Genomic DNA, 22,148 nt, shown 5'->3' on the forward strand with positions numbered 1-22,148 from the left:
GGACACACCGTTGGAGAAAGTAATTTATCAGGTAAGCATAAATTCTGTTTTCTCCAACATAGGTGTGTCCGGTCCACGGCGTCATCCTTACTTGTGGGAACCAATACCAAAGCTTTAGGACACGGATGATGGGAGGGAGCAAATCAGGTCACCTAGATGGAAGGCACCACGGCTTGCAAAACCTTTCTCCCAAAAATAGCCTCAGAAGAAGCAAAAGTATCAAATTTGTAAAATTTGGTAAAAGTGTGCAGTGAAGACCAAGTCGCTGCCTTACATATCTGATCAACAGAAGCCTCGTTCTTGAAGGCCCATGTGGAAGCCACAGCCCTAGTGGAGTGAGCTGTGATTCTTTCAGGAGGCTGCCGTCCGGCAGTCTCATAAGCCAATCGGATGATGCTTTTAAGCCAAAAAGAGAGAGAGGTAGAAGTTGCTTTTTGACCTCTCCTTTTACCAGAATAAACAACAAAGAAGATGTTTGTCTGAAATCCTTTGTAGCCTCTAAATAGAATTTTAGAGCACGAACTACATCCAAATTGTGTAACAAACGTTCCTTCTTTGAAACTGGATTCGGACACAAAGAAGGCACAACTATCTCCTGGTTAATGTTTTTGTTAGAAACAACTTTCGGAAGAAAACCAGGTTTAGTACGCAAAACCACCTTATCTGCATGGAACACCAGATAAGGAGGAGAACACTGCAGAGCAGATAACTCAGAAACTCTTCTAGCAGAAGAAATTGCAACCAAAAACAAAACTTTCCAAGATAGTAACTTAATATCTACGGAATGTAAGGGTTCAAACGGAACCCCTTGAAGAACTGAAAGAACTAAATTGAGACTCCAAGGAGGAGTCAAAGGTTTGTAAACAGGCTTGATTCTAACCAGAGCCTGAACAAAAGCTTGAACATCTGGCACAGCCGCCAGCTTTTTGTGAAGTAAAACAGATAAAGCAGAAATCTGTCCCTTCAAAGAACTTGCAGATAATCCTTTCTCCAAACCCTCTTGTAGAAAGGATAGAATCTTAGGAATTTTTATCTTGTTCCATGGGAATCCTTTAGATTCACACCAACAGATATATTTTTTCCATATTTTATGGTAAATTTTCAAAGTTACAGGCTTTCTAGCCAGGACAAGAGTATCAATGACAGAATCTGAAAACCCACGCTTTGATAAAATCAAGCGTTCAATCTCCAAGCAGTCAGTTGGAGTGAAGCCAGATTCGGATGTTCGAATGGACCTTGAACAAGAAGGTCCTGTCTCAAAGGTTGCTACCATGGTGGAGCCAATGAAATATTCACCAGGTCTGCATACCAAGTTCTGCGTGGCCACGCAGGAGCTATCAAGATCACCGAAGCCCTCTCCTGATTGATCCTGGCTACCAGCCTGGGAATGAGAGGAAACGGTGGGAATACATAAGCTAGGTTGAAGGTCCAAGGCGCTATAAGTGCATCTACTAGAGTCGCCTTGGGATCCCTGGATCTGGACCCGTAGCAAGGAACCTTGAAGTTCTGACGAGACGCCATCAGGTCCATGTCTGGAATGCCCCATAATTGAGTTATTTGGGCAAAGATTTCCGGATGGAGTTCACACTCCCCCGGATGGAAAGTCTGACGACTCAGAAAATCCGCTTCCCAATTTTCCACTCCTGGGATGTGGATTGCAGACAAGTGGCAGGAGTGATTTTCCGCCCATTTAATTATTTTGGTCACTTCCTCCATCGCCAGGGAACTCCGTGTTCCCCCCTGATGGTTGATATATGCAACAGTCGTCATGTTGTCTGATTGAAACCTTATGAATTTGGCCTTTGCTAGTTGAGGCCAAGCTTTGAGAGCATTGAATATCGCTCTCAGTTCAAGAATGTTTATCGGGAAAAGAGATTCTTCCCGAGACCATAGACCCTGAGCTTTCAGGGGTTCCCAGACCGCGCCCCAGCCCACCAGACTGGCGTCGGTCGTGACAATGACCCACTCTGGTCTGCGGAAGCTCATTCCCTGTGACAGGTTGTCCAGGTTCAGCCACCAACGGAGTGAATCTCTGGTTCTTTGATCTACTTGGATCGTCGGAGACAAGTCTGTATAATCCCCATTCCACTGTCTGAGCATGCACAGTTGTAATGGTCTTAGATGAATTCGTGCAAAAGGAACTATGTCCATTGCCGCAACCATCAAACCTATTACTTCCATGCACTGCGCTATGGAAGGAAGAAGAACAGAATGAAGTACTTGACAAGAGCTTAGAAGTTTTGATTTTCTGGCCTCTGTCAGAAAAATCTTCATTTCTAAGGAGTCTATTATCGTTCCCAAGAAGGGAACTCTTGTTGACGGGGAAAGAGAACTTTTTTCTATGTTCACTTTCCACCCGTGAGATCTGAGAAAGGCTAGGACAATGTCCGTATGAGCCTTTGCTTTTGACAGAGACGACGCTTGAATCAGTATGTCGTCCAAATAAGGTACTACTGCAATGCCCCTTGGTCTTAGCACCGCTAGAAGGGACCCTAGTACCTTTGTGAAAATCCTTGGAGCAGTGGCTAATCCGAATGGAAGTGCCACAAACTGGTAATGCTTGTCCAGAAAGGCGAACCTTAGGAACCGATGATGTTCCTTGTGGATAGGAATATGTAGATACGCATCCTTTAAATCCACCGTGGTCATGAATTGACCTTCCTGGATGGTAGGAAGAATTGTTAGAATGGTTTCCATTTTGAACGATGGAACCCTGAGAAATTTGTTTAGAATCTTGAGATCTAAAATTGGTCTGAATGTTCCCTCTTTTTTGGGAACTATGAACAGATTGGAGTAGAATCCCATCCCTTGTTCTCCTAATGGAACAGGATGAATCACTCCCATTCTTAACAGGTCTTCTACACAATGTAAGAATGCCTGTCTTTTTATTTGGTTTGAAGACAATTGAGACCTGTGGAACCTCCCCCTTGGGGGTAGTTCCTTGAATTCCAGGAGATAACCTTGAGAAACTATTTCTAGCGCCCAAGGATCCTGAACATCTCTTGCCCAAGCCTGACCAAAGAGAGAGAGTCTGCCCCCCACCAGATCCGGTCCCGGATCGGGGGCCAACACTTCATGCTGTTTTAGTAGCAGTGGCAGGTTTCTTGGCCTGCTTACCCTTGTTCCAGCCTTGCATCGGTCTCCAGGCTGGTTTGGTTTTAGAACTATTACCCTCTTGCTTAGAGGGTGTAGAATTTGAGGCTGGTCCGTTTCTGCGAAAGGGACGAAAATTTGGCTTATTTTTAGCCTTAAAAGACCTATCCTGAGGAAGGGCGTGGCCCTTTCCCCCAGTGATGTCTGAAATAATCTCTTTCAAGTCAGGGCCAAACAGCGTTTTACCCTTGAAAGGGATGTTAAGCAATTTGTTCTTGGAGGACACATCCGCTGACCAAGACTTTAGCCAAAGCGCTCTGCGCGCCACAATAGCAAAACCTGAATTTTTCGCCGCTAATCTAGCTAATTGCAAAGTGGCGTCTAAGATAAAAGAGTTAGCCAATTTAAGTGCTTGAACTCTGTCCATAACCTCCTCATACGAAGATTCTTTATTGAGCGACTTTTCTAGTTCTTCGAACCAGAAACACGCTGCTGTAGTGACAGGAACAATGCATGAAATTGGTTGTAGAAGGTAACCTTGCTGAACAAACATCTTTTTAAGCAAACCCTCTAATTTTTTATCCATAGGATCTTTGAAAGCACAACTATCTTCTATAGGGATAGTAGTGCGTTTGTTTAGAGTAGAAACCGCCCCCTCGACCTTGGGGACTGTCTGCCATAAGTCCTTTCTGGGGTCGACCATAGGAAATAATTTCTTAAATATAGGGGGAGGAACAAAAGGTATGCCGGGCCTTTCCCATTCCTTATTTACAATGTCCGCCACCCGCTTGGGTATAGGAAAAGCATCGGGGGGCACCGGGACCTCTAGGAACTTGTCCATCTTACATAATTTCTCTGGAATGACCAAATTGTCACAATCATCCAGAGTAGATAACACCTCCTTAAGCAGAGCGCGGAGATGTTCTAATTTAAATTTAAAAGTAATAACATCAGGTTCAGCTTGTTGAGAAATTTTTCCTGAATCTGAAATTTCTCCCTCAGACAAAACCTCCCTCCTGGCCCCTTCAGATTGGTGTGAGGGTATGTCAGAACCATTATCATCAGCGTCCTCATGCTCTTCAGTATCTAAAACAGAGCAATCGCGCTCTCTCTGATAAGTGGGCATTTTGGACAAAATGTTTTTAATAGAATTATCCATTACAGCCGTTAATTGTTGCATAGTAAGAAGGATTGGCGCACTAGATGTACTAGGGACCTCTTGTGTGGGCAAGACTGGTGTAGACACAGAAGGGGATGATGCAGTACCATGCTTACTCCCCTCGCTTGAGGAATCATCTTGGGCAACATCATTATCAGTGGCATCATTGTCCCTACTTTGTTTGGACACTATGTCACATTCATCACATATATTTAAATGGGGAGGAACCTTGGCTTCCAAACATACAGAACATCGTCTATCTGATGGTTCAGACATGTTAACAGGCATAAACTTGATAACAAAGCACAAAAAACGTTTTAAAATAAAACCGTTACTGTCACTTTAAATTTTAAACTGAACACACTTTATTACTGAATATGTGAAAAAGTATGAAGGAATTGTTCAAAATTTCACCACAGTGTCTTAAAGCCTTAAAAGTATTGCACACCAAATTTCAAAGCTTTAACTCTTAAAATAACGGAACCGGAGCCGTTTTTACATTTAACCCCTATACAGTCCCTGGTATCTGCTTTACTGAGACCCAACCAAGCCCAGAGGGGAATAAGATACCAAATGACGCCTTCAATAAGCTTTTTCAGTGGTTCTTAGCTCCTCACACATGCATCTGCATGCCTTGCTTTCCAAAAACAACTGCGCATTAGTGGCGCGAAAATGAGGCTCTGCCTATGACTAGAAAAGGCCCCCAGTGAAAAAGGTGTCCAATACAGTGCCTGCCGTTTTTTTAATACATCCCCAAGATTAAAAGAACTATTTATAGTTATAATCCACTAAATATACTTATAAAGTAATCGTTTTAGCCCAGAAAAATGTCTACCAGTCTTTAAAGCCCTTGTGAAGCCCTTTATTCTTATACTAAACTAAGAAAATGGCTTACCGGTTCCCATAGGGAAAATGACAGCTTCCAGCATTACCAAGTCTTGTTAGAAATGTGTCATACCTCAAGCAGCAAAGTCTGCCCACTGTTTCCCCCAACTGAAGTTAATTCATCTCAACAGTCCTGTGTGGAAACAGCCATCGATTTTAGTAACGGTTGCTAAAATCATCTTCCTCTTACAAACAGAAATCTTCATCTCTTTTCTGTTTCAGAGTAAATAGTACATACCAGCACTATTTTAAAATAACAAACTCTTGATTGAAGAATAAAAACTACATTTAAACACCAAAAAACTCTTAACCATCTCCGTGGAGATGTTGCCTGTGCAACGGCAAAGAGAATGACTGGGGTAGGCGGAGCCTAGGAGGGATCATGTGACCAGCTTTGCTGGGCTCTTTGCCATTTCCTGTTGGGGAAGAGAATATCCCACAAGGATGACGCCGTGGACCGGACACACCTATGTTGGAGAAAAGCACTTACCTGCTCCGCTGTCCGGCATGTAGACAGTTACAAGGTATGAGAGGACACTGTTCTTTCTTTTTCAAAGGTCTCTGTGAGGAACTGAGTAGCCAACTCTGGCTTTCTAAACTAGGGCAGCAATTGTTAGTAAAACGCAGTAAGTACCTCTTTACAAGTTCCTAACTGCTTAAAGCCACCACTACCGACTGCAAGGAATGACGTGGAATACGGATATACCCCAAAACTTTCTTGTAGGTGAAATAAAAAAATTTCTTCAGACACCAAAACTTCACCTCCTCCATGCACCGAAGGCAAAGAGAATGACTGGGGGTTGTGGGTAAGGAAGTGATACTTAACAGTTTAACTGTGGTGCTCTTTGCCTCCTCTTGCTGGCCAGGAGTGATATTCCCAACAGTAATTACTCAAGCCATGGACTCACCATATCTTAGGAAAGAAAGTATATTGCAAGATATTTTCACTATGCATAACTAAGCATTTTATATTACAGCTGTTAAAGGGACACTAAAGTCAAAATTAAACTTTCATTATAGATAGAGCAGGCAATTTTAAACAACTTTCCAATTAACTTCCATTAAAATAAAAGTGCACATTCTTTTTATATTTACACTTTGAATCACCAGCTCCTACTGAGCATGTGAAAGAATTCAGAGAATAAGCCTATATGCAATTGTGATTGGCTGATGGCTCTCACATGGTACGTGTATGCATTTGTGATTGGCTGGTGGCTGTCACATGGTACAGGGGGAGTGGAAAAGACAACTTATAAAATTGTCAGAAAAAAAAAATAAAAAAAATCTACTATTCATTTGAAGTTCAGACTAAGTGCTGTTGCATTGTCTATGTTATCTTGCATTTGTTGATTATGCAAATCTACTGTGTTGACCGGTCCTTTAAGTGTTTATTGTCCCTATAAATAGATAGTACTTGGTTAAAAATGCAAGATTCTTACCTGCCTTTGTACATAATCAATTGCCCGGCTGGCTGAGTCAGGGGATGCACCATTGTACTGGTTGAATACATCCGCAATGCTCTGATCAACTTTATCCTCTACCTGTGTACACAAAAACATGGCATTTATATAGACTGCTATAGCACAATATGAATACATGGAAAACGTAACATACATCACATGTTACAAGACAGTGTATAGCCACACATATGTCAATAGGTTTATTTCTTAAAAGGCCATTATCGTCTAATTCAGTAGCCCCTGCATGGCCTTGTTGTGGTTTTGTTACTATTACCTCACAGAAAACACTGACTGAAAAAAAGTCTAGCCTGTATAGGACTCTTTAGGACATAGAAAATGAGGTTGAAAAAAAGACTTAAGTAAATCTAGTTCAACCTATACAAATCTAAAATACTTACAAAAAAGCTCCAGTTGAGCTTAAATTAATCCCATTAAAAAGATGACTCATTTAACACAAGCAAACATATTCCTGAATTTGGTTATTAGCCAGAAATGTATCCAAACCATTTTTAAATATATCTAAGGTATTGGCATTCACTACCTCCTTTGATAGTGAGTTCCACAATTGTATTGTTCTTACAGTGAAAAAAACCTTTCCTATGCAGAAGATTAAATCTCCTTTCCTCCAGCCTTAAATTGTGTCCTCTTGTCACAAACAATTTTCTTGGAATAAACAGAGCTTGTGCCATCTCTGTATACAGGCCTTGAATATATTTATATAAGGTAATGTCACCTCTAAAGCATCTTTTTTCTAGAGAAAACACACCAAGTTTGACTAGCCTCTCATCATTACATTCTCCATTCCCTTCATTAGCTTTATGGCACTTCTCTAAACTTTTTCTAAGTCTGCAATGTTTTTTTTTTTTTTAGATTTTTCCCCAGAACTGCCCTCCATACTCAAGGTGAGGTCATACCAGAAATTTATATAGTGACAGAATTATGCTTTCTTCCCTTGCATCAACGCCTCTTTCAATACATGCTAGCATCTTATTAGCATTAGAAGCCGCTGCCCTGCACTGTGCACCTGTCTTTAGCTTGTAATCTATTACTACTCCTAAATCCCATTCCCCTCTGTTTGGCCAAGTCTAATCCCATTTAAATAATAGAGATTGCCTGCTTATTTTTACTTATAAAATGTAGACCCTTGCATTTTCCTGTATTAAAATTTCATATATTCCATATACCTGACCATTCTAATTTTTGCAGATCCCCTTGTAAAGCAAGTTTGTCCTGCTCTGACCTAATGACCTTGCACAACTTTGTTTTATCTGCTAAAATAGAGATGTTGCCATTTAATCCTTTCTTCAAGTCATTAACAATTTTTCAATTTTCTGACCGTTTGGGACCAGGGCTATTTTTACATTTCTGCTGTGTACCCACACATTTTATACCGTTTTTCTGGCCATTAAATGGACTTTCTAAAGATACCATTATTTTCATAATATGATATAATTTACTATCAATTTTTTTTTTTTTTTTTTTTTTATAAAATATGATGAAAAAAAAAAAAAAAAAAAAAAATGGGAAAAACAAAACAAATTCTAAATTTGACCCCCAAAATCACCCATGCTAAATAGTTTCTAAATTTTGTCCTGACTTTAGAAATACCCAATGTTTACATGTTCTTTGCAAATTATAGGGCAATAAGTACAAGTAGCACTTTGCTATTTCCAAACCATTTGTTTTCAAAATTAGCAATTACATTGGAACACTGATATCTGTCAGGAATCCCTGAATAACCCTTCACATACGTATGTATGTATGTATGTATATACACACACACACACCAACATACCACACACACACACACACCAACATACCACACACACACACACACACCAACATACCACACACACACACACACACCAACATACCACACACACACACACACACCAACATACCACACACACACACACACACCAACATACCACACACACATATATACCACACACACACACACACATATACCACACACACACACATATACCACACACACACACATATACCACACACACACACATACATATATACCACACACACACACATACATATATACCACACACACACACATACATATATACCACACACACACACATACATATATACCACACACACACACACACATATACCACACACACACACACACATATACCACACACATATATACCACACACACACACATATATACCACACACACACACACATATATACCACACACACACACATATATACCACACACACACACACACATATATACCACACACACATATATACCACACACACACATATACCACACACACACATATACCACACACACACACACACATACACCACACACACACACACACACACACCACACACACACACACATACACCACACACACATATATACCACACACACATATATACCACACACACACATATATACCACACACACACATATATACCACACACACATATATACCACACACACACACATATATACCACACACACACATATATACCACACACACATATATATACCACACACACATATATACCACACACACATATATACCACACACACATATATACCACACACACATATATACCACACACACACACATATATACCACACACACACACATATATACCACACACACACATATATACCACACACACACACATATATACCACACACACACACATATATACCACACACACACACATATATACCACACACACACACATATATACCACACACACATACACACACATATATACCACACACACACACACATATATACCACACACACACATATATACCACACACACACATATACCACACACACACACACACACACATATATATACCACACACACACACACATATACCACACACACACATATATACCACACACACACATATATACCACACACACACACACACACATATATACCACACACACACACACACACATATATACCACACACACAGTGCATGGGCATTGGAGCAGTGAACAAGTGCGCATGGGCACGAAACGTGTCTGCATGGAGATCAGCTCTAACACCTGATTGTTGTCGTTGCTGCTGGCTCTTTTCGTTTGGATGTCTGTTATACTATCCGTTTTAAGGAATACAGTTTGATATTTTTTAAGTAAAGCTTTGCCTGGAGTTTCCTTTTCATTATATCCTTTCAGAGGGTGCTTTGAAATCCCAAATGGTATGAGCGCTATTCTTCGTTGTTTGATGTGTACATTTCATTGGGCCCGTGCTTGGCAGTTCCGCCCGGAGTAGCAGCCTATCCTAGGATTGAATCAAGGGGGTGTGTCCCCGCCCACGCTCTATCGTGTCGGTTCCCTGTTCTCGCACCGGACTTACAGGCGAGCGCATCTTACAGGGTTTCTGTGAAATTTTACATACACATTTGTTTTTTTTAGTAGACAACCCAAAGTATTGATCTAGGCCCATTTTGGTATAATTCATGCCACCATTTCACCGCCAAATGCAATCAATAAAAAATAAATAAATAGTTCACTTTTTCACAAACTTTAGGTTTCTCAATGAAATTATTTACAAACAGCTTGTGCAATTATGGCACAAATGGTTGTAAATGCTTCTCTGGGATTCCCTTTGTTCAGAAATACATATATGGCCACTAAATGCCGCTGCACACCACACTTTTATTATGCCCAGCAGTGAAGGGGTTAATTAGGTAGCTTTTAGGTTTAATTTTAGCTTTAGGTTAGGGATCAGCCTCCCACATCTACCCCCAAATCCCTCCCTGACCCCCCTCACAATTGTCACCGCCATCTTAAGTACTGGCAGAAAGTCTGCAAGTACTAACCTAAAAGGCATTTTTTCCCCCATAGTTAGTCTGCAGTGTTGGATACCCCCTAACCCCCAACCTCCTCTCTAATCCTCCCCCCTCTACCTAGTTGCCGCCATCTTGGGTACTGACAGACAGCTGCCAGTACCCAGTTTGTTAAAAAAAAATATGGCGGCAACTAGTTTGTTAAATAAAACCCTAATTTTCTGTAGTGTAGCTGCCCCCCTCCCAGATCCCTTGCCCAGCGTTGATTCCCCCCTCCCACCTCATACAATTTAATGGAAATGTGGCGCACACGCACTCTGGACTAACAGGATACAGAACATAACCATCGATGGGTGCCCACCCGCTATGGCTCCCACCAACGATCTGCACCATCGATGGCCGAAGCAGAGAGGGCCACAGAGTGGCCCTCTCTACATCTGTGAGTAAAAAAGGGTATTGCAGTGATGTCTCAATATCGAGGCATTACTGCAATACCCTGAAAGTGTCTGGATGCGATCACAATCGCTTCCAGCTCTTGAAACCCCAGAGGACGTGTCAGGCACGTCCTTGGTCATTAACTGACACTTTTTGTAGGACGTGCCCGACACGTCCTTGGTCGTTAAGGGGTAAAAAAGAACAGGACCCAGTACTGATCCCTGTGGGACTCCACTGATTATCTTTGTCCAATATGAGTATGATCCTTTTACTACTGCTGATTTGAACTCATCTTGTTTACACAAATATACTCATCAATATAAATCACTTCTAATTGGTCTATAGCTTCCTGGATAAGCCCTGCTTCGCTTTTTAAAGAGAGTGGACCAACATCAGCTTTAGGCCAGTCCTCTGGTACTATGCCCGAGGATAATGAGTCTTGAAAAATGAAGAGTAGAGGCTTGTCTAACAGTGCTAAGTTTCCGTAAAACCCTTGGGTGTATTCCATCTGGGCCTGGAGTTTTAATTACATTAAACGAACAGTACACCCAAAAAAATTCTCCCATTTAAATGGTTTCCAATGATCCATTTTACCTGCGGGAGTGTATTACATTGTTTACAAGTAGCTCCTTTACCCCTATTTTGTCCTTTGAAATAGCCGATTTAGCTTGTGGCTTCCCACCAGGATAGTTGAGTAATACAATTATTTTCTATTGTTCTCTTTGTGTATTGAGCTTTAGTTTTCCAGACAAATATAAGATAAGGAAGCATGTGTGTATACACAAAGTGATAACATAACGAGATATACCGGTATTACCTGAAGCTAAACCCATTGGTAATAGGCTATGGTTTAAAAGCACAAAACCATCTACTTCATATACACAAATAAACCTGAAAATTCAATTACAGGTAGCCCTCAGTTTACGCCGGGGTTAGGTTCCAGAAGGAATGGTTGTAAATTGAAACCGTTGTAAATTGAAACCCAGTTTATAATGTAAGACAATGGGAAGGGAGGGAGTTAGGTTCCAGGCCCCTCACAAAATTGGCATAAGTAACACATAATACATTATTTTTAAAGCTTTGAAATTAAGACTTTAAATGCTAAACAGCATTATAAACCTAATAAAATAATCACACAACACAGAATATATAATTAAACCAAGTTAAATGAACAAAAACATTTGCTAAACTGCATTATAAACCTAATAAAATAATCACACAACACAGATTTTACTTGCATTTTTCTGCAAACAGTTCTTTCTATGCATTCCAATCTGGACTGATTTAGAGACAGGAAGATCTTGTTCCTTTGCAAGCTGCTCAATAGCTCAGGTCTGGTTAAACTGATTAATTTCAGCTTGCTTGGCTTGCATATCTTTGCTGCAACACAAGCAGACAGCTCCACCTACTGGCTATTTTAATCAATGCACTGCTTATCAATGCTTTTCAATAGCAGTCACATGACTGGAAAAAAAAAGTTTGTTATTCTGAAACGGTGCAAATTGAACCGTTGTAAAACGAGGGCCACCTGCATTATTCTGCAGCTGGTATAACAAGTCATTGAAAATATATTAATATAAAAACAATTTTACAGTGTACTGTACCTTTAATATTATCATTTTTTTTCCTGATATCCTCTAGCGATAACCCAGTTAACATAAGATAAGAAATGTTCCCCAGGGAAGCCTGACTTAAAACCTATTCTGTATCCCTGGGAAACTGTATTTAGGACCGAGGGAACTTGAACAGGTTGAAACCAAACCCCCTGCTTACCTGATGTGTTCCTTTTCTTCTGATGGAAAGAGTCCACAGCTGCATTCATTACTTTTGGGAATTAAGAACCTGGCCACCAGGAGGAGGCAAAGACACCCCCGCCAAAGGCTTAAATACTCCTCCCTCTCCCCTCATCCCCCAGTCATTCTGCAGAGGAACAAGGAACAGTAGAAAAAATATCAGGGTGAAAAGGTGCCAGAAGAACAAAAATTATGGGCCCCACAGAAAAATGTATAAGTTCCAGAGCTTCTGGTAAGGGGCAGATTGCGCATTTTTCTTCTTAAATGGAAAGAGTCCACAGCTGAATTTATTACTTTTGGGAAAAAAATACCCAAGCTATAGGACACAGAATGCCAAGACGGGAGGGTACAAATGGCGGCACACAGAGGGCACCAAGCCTGAACCTCTACCCAATAAAAAACCCTGCTTCGTCTGAAGCAAATTTTTTTTTTTTTTTTTTTTTTTTTTTTTTTAAGGAAAAGCCCCAAGGACACCGACTCACAGCTAGTCCAGGAGCAAAGCTAGAGACCGCAAAACAGACTCGACTGAGCGAACAGTCCAGGAGACACAGTCGTTCAGACAGTCCAACCACTAATGAAGGGAACATCAGCCAAAACCACTAAGGGTACAAGGCAAAGCAGAACCGAGGAAACCGAAAGATCCCCTCCAAAAAAGAACACCTCCAATAGTGAGCCCAACTCAAAAAGACCTAAAGGGGCCAAAACAGGGAAAGGAGGCGACGTCTATACCAGCAAAACCCGGGATAAAACTGGGCACAGAGACAGAAAAGACTTCTCTCAAACATCCTGAAAGTACTGAATGCAACCAAAAAGGCAAAGTCCTCCCAGCGCCGGAACATAGAATACCAAAGTATTCAACCACAAAAAAAATTCTGTAATAAACCCAGTCGAAAACCCCAAGTTGGAGAACACAGAGTGCATAATAGGATGACACAGAGGGTACTTGCGAGGAAGAAGCAGTAAAGCAAGAAAAGACTGCAAAAGCAACCCACAGACAGAGGGCACGCTCCAGGCAAGCCGCCAGACCCACACACAGGTCTCTAAAAAGGGGAACACAAAACCTCAATCAAGGCCCTCCGAGAAGGAGAGTATACCTTCAGAGCGTGAAGGAAGAGACCCTCCTTTTTAAAAGCAATGGAGCAAGTTGAAAGGAAAAGCTATATCCTAGCAGACTAAGCTAACAGGATAGACCAAACAAAGCCCACACATTCAGAGGAGACTGCGACCTGAATGCAGCACTTTAGACCGCTAGGCCATCCTGACCTGCAGACCCCCACTCAGCTGGACCAACCCAGCCACAGGGATCCCTGACTGGGGAACAGAAGAATCCCGAAACTGGTACAGGAACGAGCTTAAGGCTAGCACAACCATCCCCACAGAGTACAGGTACAACCCGACTCCGAAAACAGGACCATAGACCTAAGGATCTAACAAAAAAAAAAAAAAAAAAAAAAGAGCCAGCAAGACCCCAGGAGGAACCCATCCCTTTCCACCTCCCAACCAGGAGAAGCCCCAAGAAAGGACTCCATCGCCCTAGGGAGGAGAATACCCCCTAAAGAAAAGGGATGAGGCCAAAAGGGCAACAACTGTCCTCAAGGCCCGAAGCCACCAGCTAATGGGAAGATAAATGCCCAACACAAATGTCCTAGAAAAGGACCCCCCTCCCCCCAAGTAGCTTGCCAAGCAGAGACACAGCCAATCCAGAGGTTACACTGGCAAGCTGACCAAGGGAATGCAACCGTAAGGCACATCAGAAGTTGGACAACCAGCGCCAGCAGCTGGGTATGAACCAACAACTCGAGGCGAGAGTCGCAAAGCTAACCCTAGAGCACCTGGGCTGCTCTGTAGCAAAGAGTAATAAATACTCCGAAAACCTGGCCCTGAGATCTAAGATTCCAAAACAACCCAAGACAGGGTCAGGAAAAAGGCCAAGCAAAGCCTCAGCAACAGGAAGTCTCAGGAAGAAAAAACAGGTCCAGTTACCTAATAGCTCAGACAACCTTACCCTAGAGCTAAATACCCCAACTGGCCAAAAAGCCAGGCACAAGTGATATGAATGCATATCCAGAGAATCCGGTTAGTGAGAAGAACTTTAAAGCCCCGACCAAAGGAAGGAACCACTCCTAGCTAAAGTCCAACACTCCAAGGAGCAAGGCTAGAAGTCTTATGAAGAGACATCTCAAGGCCTCAGGACAACATAAGGGATACCTCGAGGTCAAAAAACCCTTCTAGCAGGGCTAGTCTTTCCCCATCACCTCAACAGCAGCAGAGGACACAGGGAAGAGAAAGGCGTTAAGACTTCCCAGCTTCGGGAAACCCCAAGCTAAGCAAAGTCCCCACAGGGATCAACCATCACCCAGAAATACAGATAACTAAAAGGAGATCCAACTCACCCGGAGACAATGGAAGGAGACCCAAAGGTCTCATCCCTCAGACAGTACATGTCAAGAGTAAGAGCTGTATCTAGATAAACTATAAATAGCATATGCGCACACCTGCAAGGTGCCAAGAGCTGCAACTGGTTTCAAACTAGCATGCAGAGGGTTTTCAGACAGCCTATTCTGTAAAAAGCTGTTGGATCAAGCCCACAAGGGCATTCCAGAGCCCTAAAACCGAAGGCCAAACCTCTCAAATTGAGGCAATGGGGTGCTAAGTCCTCCAACCCATGGAGGAGGAAACTACTAGGTTATGATAATATCAGATGTCAGAGTGACGCAGCGGAAAAACTCCCAGGACCTGTCATCTATGACTGAAGGCTATAAGGACTGAAAGAATCCTTCTCACCTTACGGGCCCACAGGTCCTCTCAAATGCTTAGTTGAACATAACCTGAGCACTCAGCGCTTCTACCGTAGCAGCCAAGCAGAACAGCGCCACGTGTCTGAACAGCCACAAGAACGAACAAACCCAACAGGACCAGCCTGCACTTAGGGTCCTAACCGGCAAGCTGCATAAATTCTCCCTCATAGGGGAAAAAAAAAAGAAAACAGTCATTTTAACATAGGACTAACATGTCCAAAACAACTTCTGAATAAAAACAAAGAGTATCAATCCCAGAAGGTTCCCGAAGGAAACAAAACCAAATAAAAAGACAGCCTATCGGATACAAATAAAATATAAGGCAACCCGGAGGTTAGAGCCCAAAAAGGCACAGGCCTACCCACAGGACCAGCCAAACTGAGCCCTATCTTCCAAAAAAACTGGGAAAGATCTCAATCAAAATGACAATCAGGAGATTACCTCATCCCCACATGTCTAACGAGGTGCACCATTCGAATTAGACTGAAAATCCCTATACGGTCATTCAATAACTGAAAAACTGAGCAATACACAAAGGCATGCCATCCTGTAACAAAAGGCACAACACTCAGGAACAGTTACACCCGCAGGGAACTGTAGAGGCCCTCCCCAAAGCGGAAGACCCGGGACAGTAGGGCAAGAGCACATTCTCAAATAAACGTCTGGACTCTGCAGACTAACAATTTTATGTGGAAGCAAAAAACGTGCTGCAACCACTGTGGGGGGGGGGGGGGGGGGAACACATCACCCTGCATGGAGGAATCAGAAACTGGGTTACCCGCATGTGTAGAAGTATGAATTGGTAGGGAACTCTCCTCTCGGAGGACAGGACCACCAGAGGCGGATGGCTCAGTTGTCCCTTGATTCCCCGAGCCCGAGGAACAAGGAGCTGTCATATGGCCTACAGAACTAAAACTGGTTGAAATGCATCAACGAGGCCAATCCGGATTCGTCACCGGACACAGAATCTGAAATCAAAATAGTCTCAGTATCAGAATCCTTTGTAACTGAATCTGAAATTTAGTACAGTCTCAGCATCAGAATCCTCCATAACTGGATAGAGGCTATATAAATATGGACTAAAGTAGTAATACAAAAACAGCACCTGACACCCACAATGGCTAGGGCACTCACCACCTCCTATGACCAGACCCATGCAGACTAGAATATTTCCTTCGCCGCACAGTCGGAATGCGGAAATGGAAAACGTAACGTAACCACGCCCGATCACAAGGTGAACCGTACAGTCCAAAAAAAGCTTGCCCAACTAAAAGGCAGCGTCACCTCCAAAAGGTCTCAATGTTCCAAACCATGAGGCCCAAGAACATCACACAACAAACATGATTATAAACCCCCCTGTTCCATAACCCCCCTCAGGAGATATTAACACTTGATTTCAAGATACTAAGAGAGACTCACTGAGACCCTTATGTTAAGTTAGACCCGCAAGGTGGTAGCCTCTCGGGAAAACATTCACATTACAGTACATTCAGAAATTAAGTAAAATGAAACAATCTTACCGGAATCTACGCCGTGGAACAGGAACACGGCCTTTCAAGTGTGACGGATAGTAGCATTGCCTCCGCCATGGACTTGAGAGAAGAAAGCAGGCAGCGGCGCAACGTTCGACAACGCTGACCGAGGAGCTGTTAACCTGAGTTGGGATGGTTTTGCAGAAAGACTCTCCCTGCATCTGCGGAATTTAACTTTGATCCAAGCCCTCACTTAGACTGAAAGGACAACTTAAAAAAACTCATGTCCCATGACGGAGTCCTACCCTCCATAAGAGACAAAAATTTTTTAAAAATTCTGACACTTCTCTGCCAACCTCCTGGGACGAAAGGCAAAGAATGACCGGGGGATGAGTGGAGTGGGAGGAGTATTTAAGCCTTTGGCTGGGGTGTCTTTGCCTCCTCCTGGTGACCAGGTTCTTAATTTAAGGGAGAAAAGGGGGAAGACAGAAGCATTATTAGGGCACACTTACAGGTCGTAATACCGTGTTATATCATGGAGTGGAGTACAGTATGGAAAGAAGGGAATTAAATTTCAAAAGCCTTAGAAAAAGCAGATGCGAAACGCGCGTCAGGCGTTCACACTGCTTCTCTCCTCGTTTTAAAATCAGAAAATAGTTACTTTAATTGTTAGATGTTGGCCTTTATTGGCATTTAGTTTAATACTTACTACCGGGGTATTTTTTGCTTAGTGTTCTCTACCCTATATGGGAACTTAGTGGCGCTATTGACAATCCCTTAGAAGAAAAAAAATAAGGAGGTTTGCCTTGCCACTATGAGACACGCAAATTATAGACTGATATATTATGGCTATGTAATGTCTATTTATTTCACCATCACTGGTCTTTAAATTGCTAGTAGTTGTATGTTCTCCATCCCCTGGGGGGACTTTGCGTCTCAAAGTTTATAGAAGACAGGGTGGATAAAAGTCTCTTTATCCTCACCTCACTCCTGTCACGGAGACTAGATATTACATACAGACCGGTAATATTATAATAGGTTCAGGTTCACTCTGAACCTATTTATGCCTAGCATCTCACCCTTTATAGTTCAAACATTTGACATATATGATTTTTCAGGTATTTTTCCTGATTGGAGAGATAGCCAATGGTGGCATGGTCCACAAACCTTTTTTTTTTAATATTGTTATTAAACGTTATGTTTTATTTTAGTTAAATTTAATTCCCTTCTTTCCATACCGTACTCCACTCCATGATATAACACGGTATTATGACCTGTAAGTGTGCCCTAATAATGCTTCTGTCCTCCCCTTCTCTCCCTTAAATACTTTATTTTGGCATTAGGGACTACCCCCTCGCTATACATAGGTTAGTACCTGGGGGTCCCAACATTGTAATACCCCTCTTCCCACCTCCCCTATAGGTTATTAGGGACCCCCTTTTCTTTAATACAGGTTCTTAATTTCCCTAAAGTAATGAATGCAGCTGTGGACTATTTTCATTTAAAGGGACAGTCTACACCAGAATTTTTATTGTTTTAAAAAGATAGATAATCCCTTTATTACCCATTTCCCAGTTTTGCATAACCAACACAGTTATAATAATATACTTTTAACCTCTGTGATTATCTTGTATCTAAGCCTCTGTCAAAAGAGCTGAAAAAAGGGGCAGTTTGCAGACTTGCAGTCTAGCCAATCAGTGCCTGCTCCCAGATAACTTCTCGTGCACGAGCACAGTGTTATCTATATGAAATACGTGCACTAACACCCTCTAGTGGTGAAAAACTGTTAAAATGCAATCAGAAAGAGGTGGGCTTCAAGGTCTAAGAAATTAGCATATGAACCTCCTAGGTTAAGCTTTCAACTAAGAATACCAAGAGAACAAAGCAAAATTGGTGATAAAAGTAAATTGGAAAATTGTTTAAAATTACATGCTCTATCTGAATCATGAAAGTTTATTTTGGCCTAGACTGTCCCTTTAAGAAGAAAAATGCGCAATCTGCCCCTTACCAGAAGCTCTGGAACAGGGACTGACTTAGCAGTGGAAACAGGTTTCTTAGACTGCTTCACATTGTTGCACTTTGAATTAGGAGTCCCAGGAAAATCTGGAAGAACCTTTAAGAGGAGGATTTTTGGTTCCTAGACTGGCGAAAGGAACGAAGACCATTAGAAGCCCTTATCTTCCCATTAGAAGAAAAGCTTCTTTACCTCCAGTCACAGTAGAAATAATAGCATCCAAACCAGGCTGAAAAAGAATAACCATGTCAGCTGACCATGTATTCAACCATAAAGCCCTTCTGGTCCAAACTGCTAACACCATATTCTTGGCATTAATCTTAATATTGTCAACAATAGCATCACAAAAGCATTAGCTGACCTTAAAACTGTCAAAAGATTCTGAACCTCATCACCATTAGATACATCTAAAAACTGCTCCGATAAACTGTTACACCAAAGAGAAGAAGATGCACTTTGTTACACCAAAGAGAAGATTAGCTGATACTAATCACTGGCTTAAAGAAAAAAACCTGCTTCCTGAAAAGACTCCATATTCCTATCTAGAGGGTCATTGAAAGAAGTTCTATCTTCAAGGGAATTGCAGTAGACTTAGCAGCATCCACCTTAGGAATAGCTTCCCAAAGCTTTTAGGATAGCAGCTGTAAAAGGAAGCATCTTCTAAAATGTATAATTAAAAGGAATACCAGTCTTAGACCACCTCTTTAGAAATTACTTAAGAGATAACATCAGGAACCGTACAGACCTCCAGTGGTTTAGCAGCAGGTTTGAAAATGAAATCCAATTGTTAAACTTCTCTGCAGACACCTTAAGATCTAGAACGACTAAAAGAACCTAAAAACGAAAAAAAACGAAAAGAGGATGAATCTATATCCTGAAACTAAATCCTGCTCATCTGAAAACCTCACCCTCAGAATATAAATCTGAGGAACCAGAATCTAAAACATTAAAGCTTAAAGGGAAACTGAACCCAAATTTTCTCTTTCGTGATTCAGATAGAACATTCAATTTTAAGCAACTTTCTAATTTACTCCTATTATTCATTCTCTTGGTATCTTTATTTTAAATGCAAGAATGTAAGTTTAGATGCCGGCCCATTTTTGGTTAACAACCTGGGTTGTTCTTGCTGATTGGTGGATAAATTCATCCACCAATAAAGAAGTGCTGTCCAGAGTACTGAACCAAAAAATAGCTTAGATGTCTTTTTCAAATAAAGATAGCAAGAGAACGAAGACAAATTTATAATAGGAGTAAATTAGAAAGTTGCATGCTCTGAATCACGAAAGAAAAAATTTGGGTTCAGTGTCTCTTTAACAGATCTAGTACTATTTAAACTAGATAAGCTAGAGGAAGGGTTAATAGAAACCACCCTTTCACACTTGCTTGGAGAAGGCATAACTGCCAACATATCAGAAACAGTTGAACATACAAAATCTTTACATTCTAGAGCAAAATCTACTACTACTACTAATAAAGTACTCCTCTGTGAGGAACAAACAGAGGGAGACAGATACCTTTAGAAGCAAGTTAACTGGTCTGATTAGAATGCATAAAATTATCCATACAATAACTGAAAAGCTGAACAGGGGGCTACTGAAACAAGCTTGCAAAAAACACTTAACCTACAAAGTTCCAATGTAAACAAGTAAAAATTTAAATCACGCGAAAGTTAATGCGATTGTGTAATTTCAATGACGGGATCATGTCAGGGGAGAGCGCCTATGATGCTAGGCACCCCCTCCAATCCGCAAACCCATTTAGGAAGCACCTATGGCTTCAGTACAGCAAACAGCTAGGATGTTCCACGCCGTCCTAACAGTGCTAAAGCCCAGCGCACTTAGGACGGCATGGAATGTCCAAACAGCGGGAAGGGTTTAATAAACGGAAGGAAAGTGTTCAGCGGATCTAGCATTTAAAGTAGTGGGGACAGTTTCAGTATGCTGCATTATGAATAACAGACTATGAACCACAGAGAAAAAAAAAAAAAAAAAATTAGATCTGTGTGTTAAGCAAATAAAGAATCAGGTACTTTAGACAAGAAAATCCTAAGAAGTATCAATGGGCAAATAAATACAAAAACAAGGGACCTTTCAGTAAATACATAAAAAATATAACAGTTTTTGCAAGAAGTGAAAATCCTACCCCCTCCGTTGGCCAAGACAGACGAGTATACGGAGGAGCACTAAGCAGCAACCAGATAGCATGGTGGAAAATGAATAAAAACCTGTGTTGAAAGCGTAAATCGATATGCACTAACACGACACAGTTCGAAAGCCCGGAGGGGAAAAGAAGCACATAAACATTAAAAGCGCTAATAATCAGAGCCTATAAAGGGAAAAACACAAAAACTGATGAGCGCTAAAAAGCCATCATGAGGCAACAAAGACAACACAACCTAAGGTAGCCGCCACTAGAAAACAGACATGAGTAATGCCTTACACAAAAGGTAAAAAAAGCGCAAGTGAGGCAGACACATGCTTTAGTAACTCGTACGAAACAGACTATACAAAAAACAATGTGCCAAAAAAAAAAAAAGCCAACGCGCACTTAAAGACCCAACTCACTGCATCAACAAAAATAGACAAAAAATAAGAGGTAATTGTAGCCCACAATAAATACCTATATAGAAAATTTGAAAAACAAAAACAAATTGCCTATATAAAAAATAGTCGCCTGGCTTTGATGTACAAAACTATATGTACCTACCAATAGCCTATAGGCTATGTGTGTGTCAAAAAAACTAAAACATATTACTTACCTGGCAAGCACCCAAACTATTGGACTTACCATCTGCAGAAGACGACTGCTTCCAGTAGATAGCTGATCCAGTGCTGTACACGTAACAGCAAGTGGACCTGAATGTGTGGAGTATGACGACGATCCAACAGGAGGACGCTAAGGAACTGGTCTCCTCGACACCTGTGATAGGGCCATTGACTAACTTCCACTGGGTGTTCTTGGAGTTTTGGGTAGTAACACAATAACTCCCCTCTATCTAAAAATAGCGGCTTACTGAGGGGAAAATAGGCCTCAAATCAGTCTGAGAACCCCTCTTACAGAAAAACATCAGAAGTACCACAATTCTCCCCCTTCCACCTGAGAAGGAAAATATAAGACTAGTTTACTAGTGGACGGGAGAGGAATTCCCAGGAGTAATGGCTTGAGGACTCTCACCATCTTCATGAAAGGTTCCCAAAATGTTCACGACTAAGGACTAGTTTCTATTGAGGTGGTAAAATATGGAAA

The 22,148-nt window shown here is 41.5% G+C and overlaps 1 protein-coding gene across 1 annotated transcript in view; it reads right to left on the bottom strand.

Moving 5' to 3' along the window:
- The window catches only part of TSPAN3 (tetraspanin 3), a 114,865-nt gene that overhangs the window by 49,870 nt on the left and 42,847 nt on the right, over positions 1-22,148 (bottom strand). The window contains exon 4 of the mRNA XM_053717261.1: positions 6,577-6,678. Within this exon, the coding sequence (XP_053573236.1) occupies positions 6,577-6,678 (102 nt within the window). The remainder of the gene's footprint in view (positions 1-6,576; positions 6,679-22,148) is intronic.

The sequence above is a fragment of the Bombina bombina genome, chromosome 6 (genome assembly GCF_027579735.1).
Source record: "Bombina bombina isolate aBomBom1 chromosome 6, aBomBom1.pri, whole genome shotgun sequence".
Lineage (NCBI taxonomy): Eukaryota > Metazoa > Chordata > Amphibia > Anura > Bombinatoridae > Bombina > Bombina bombina.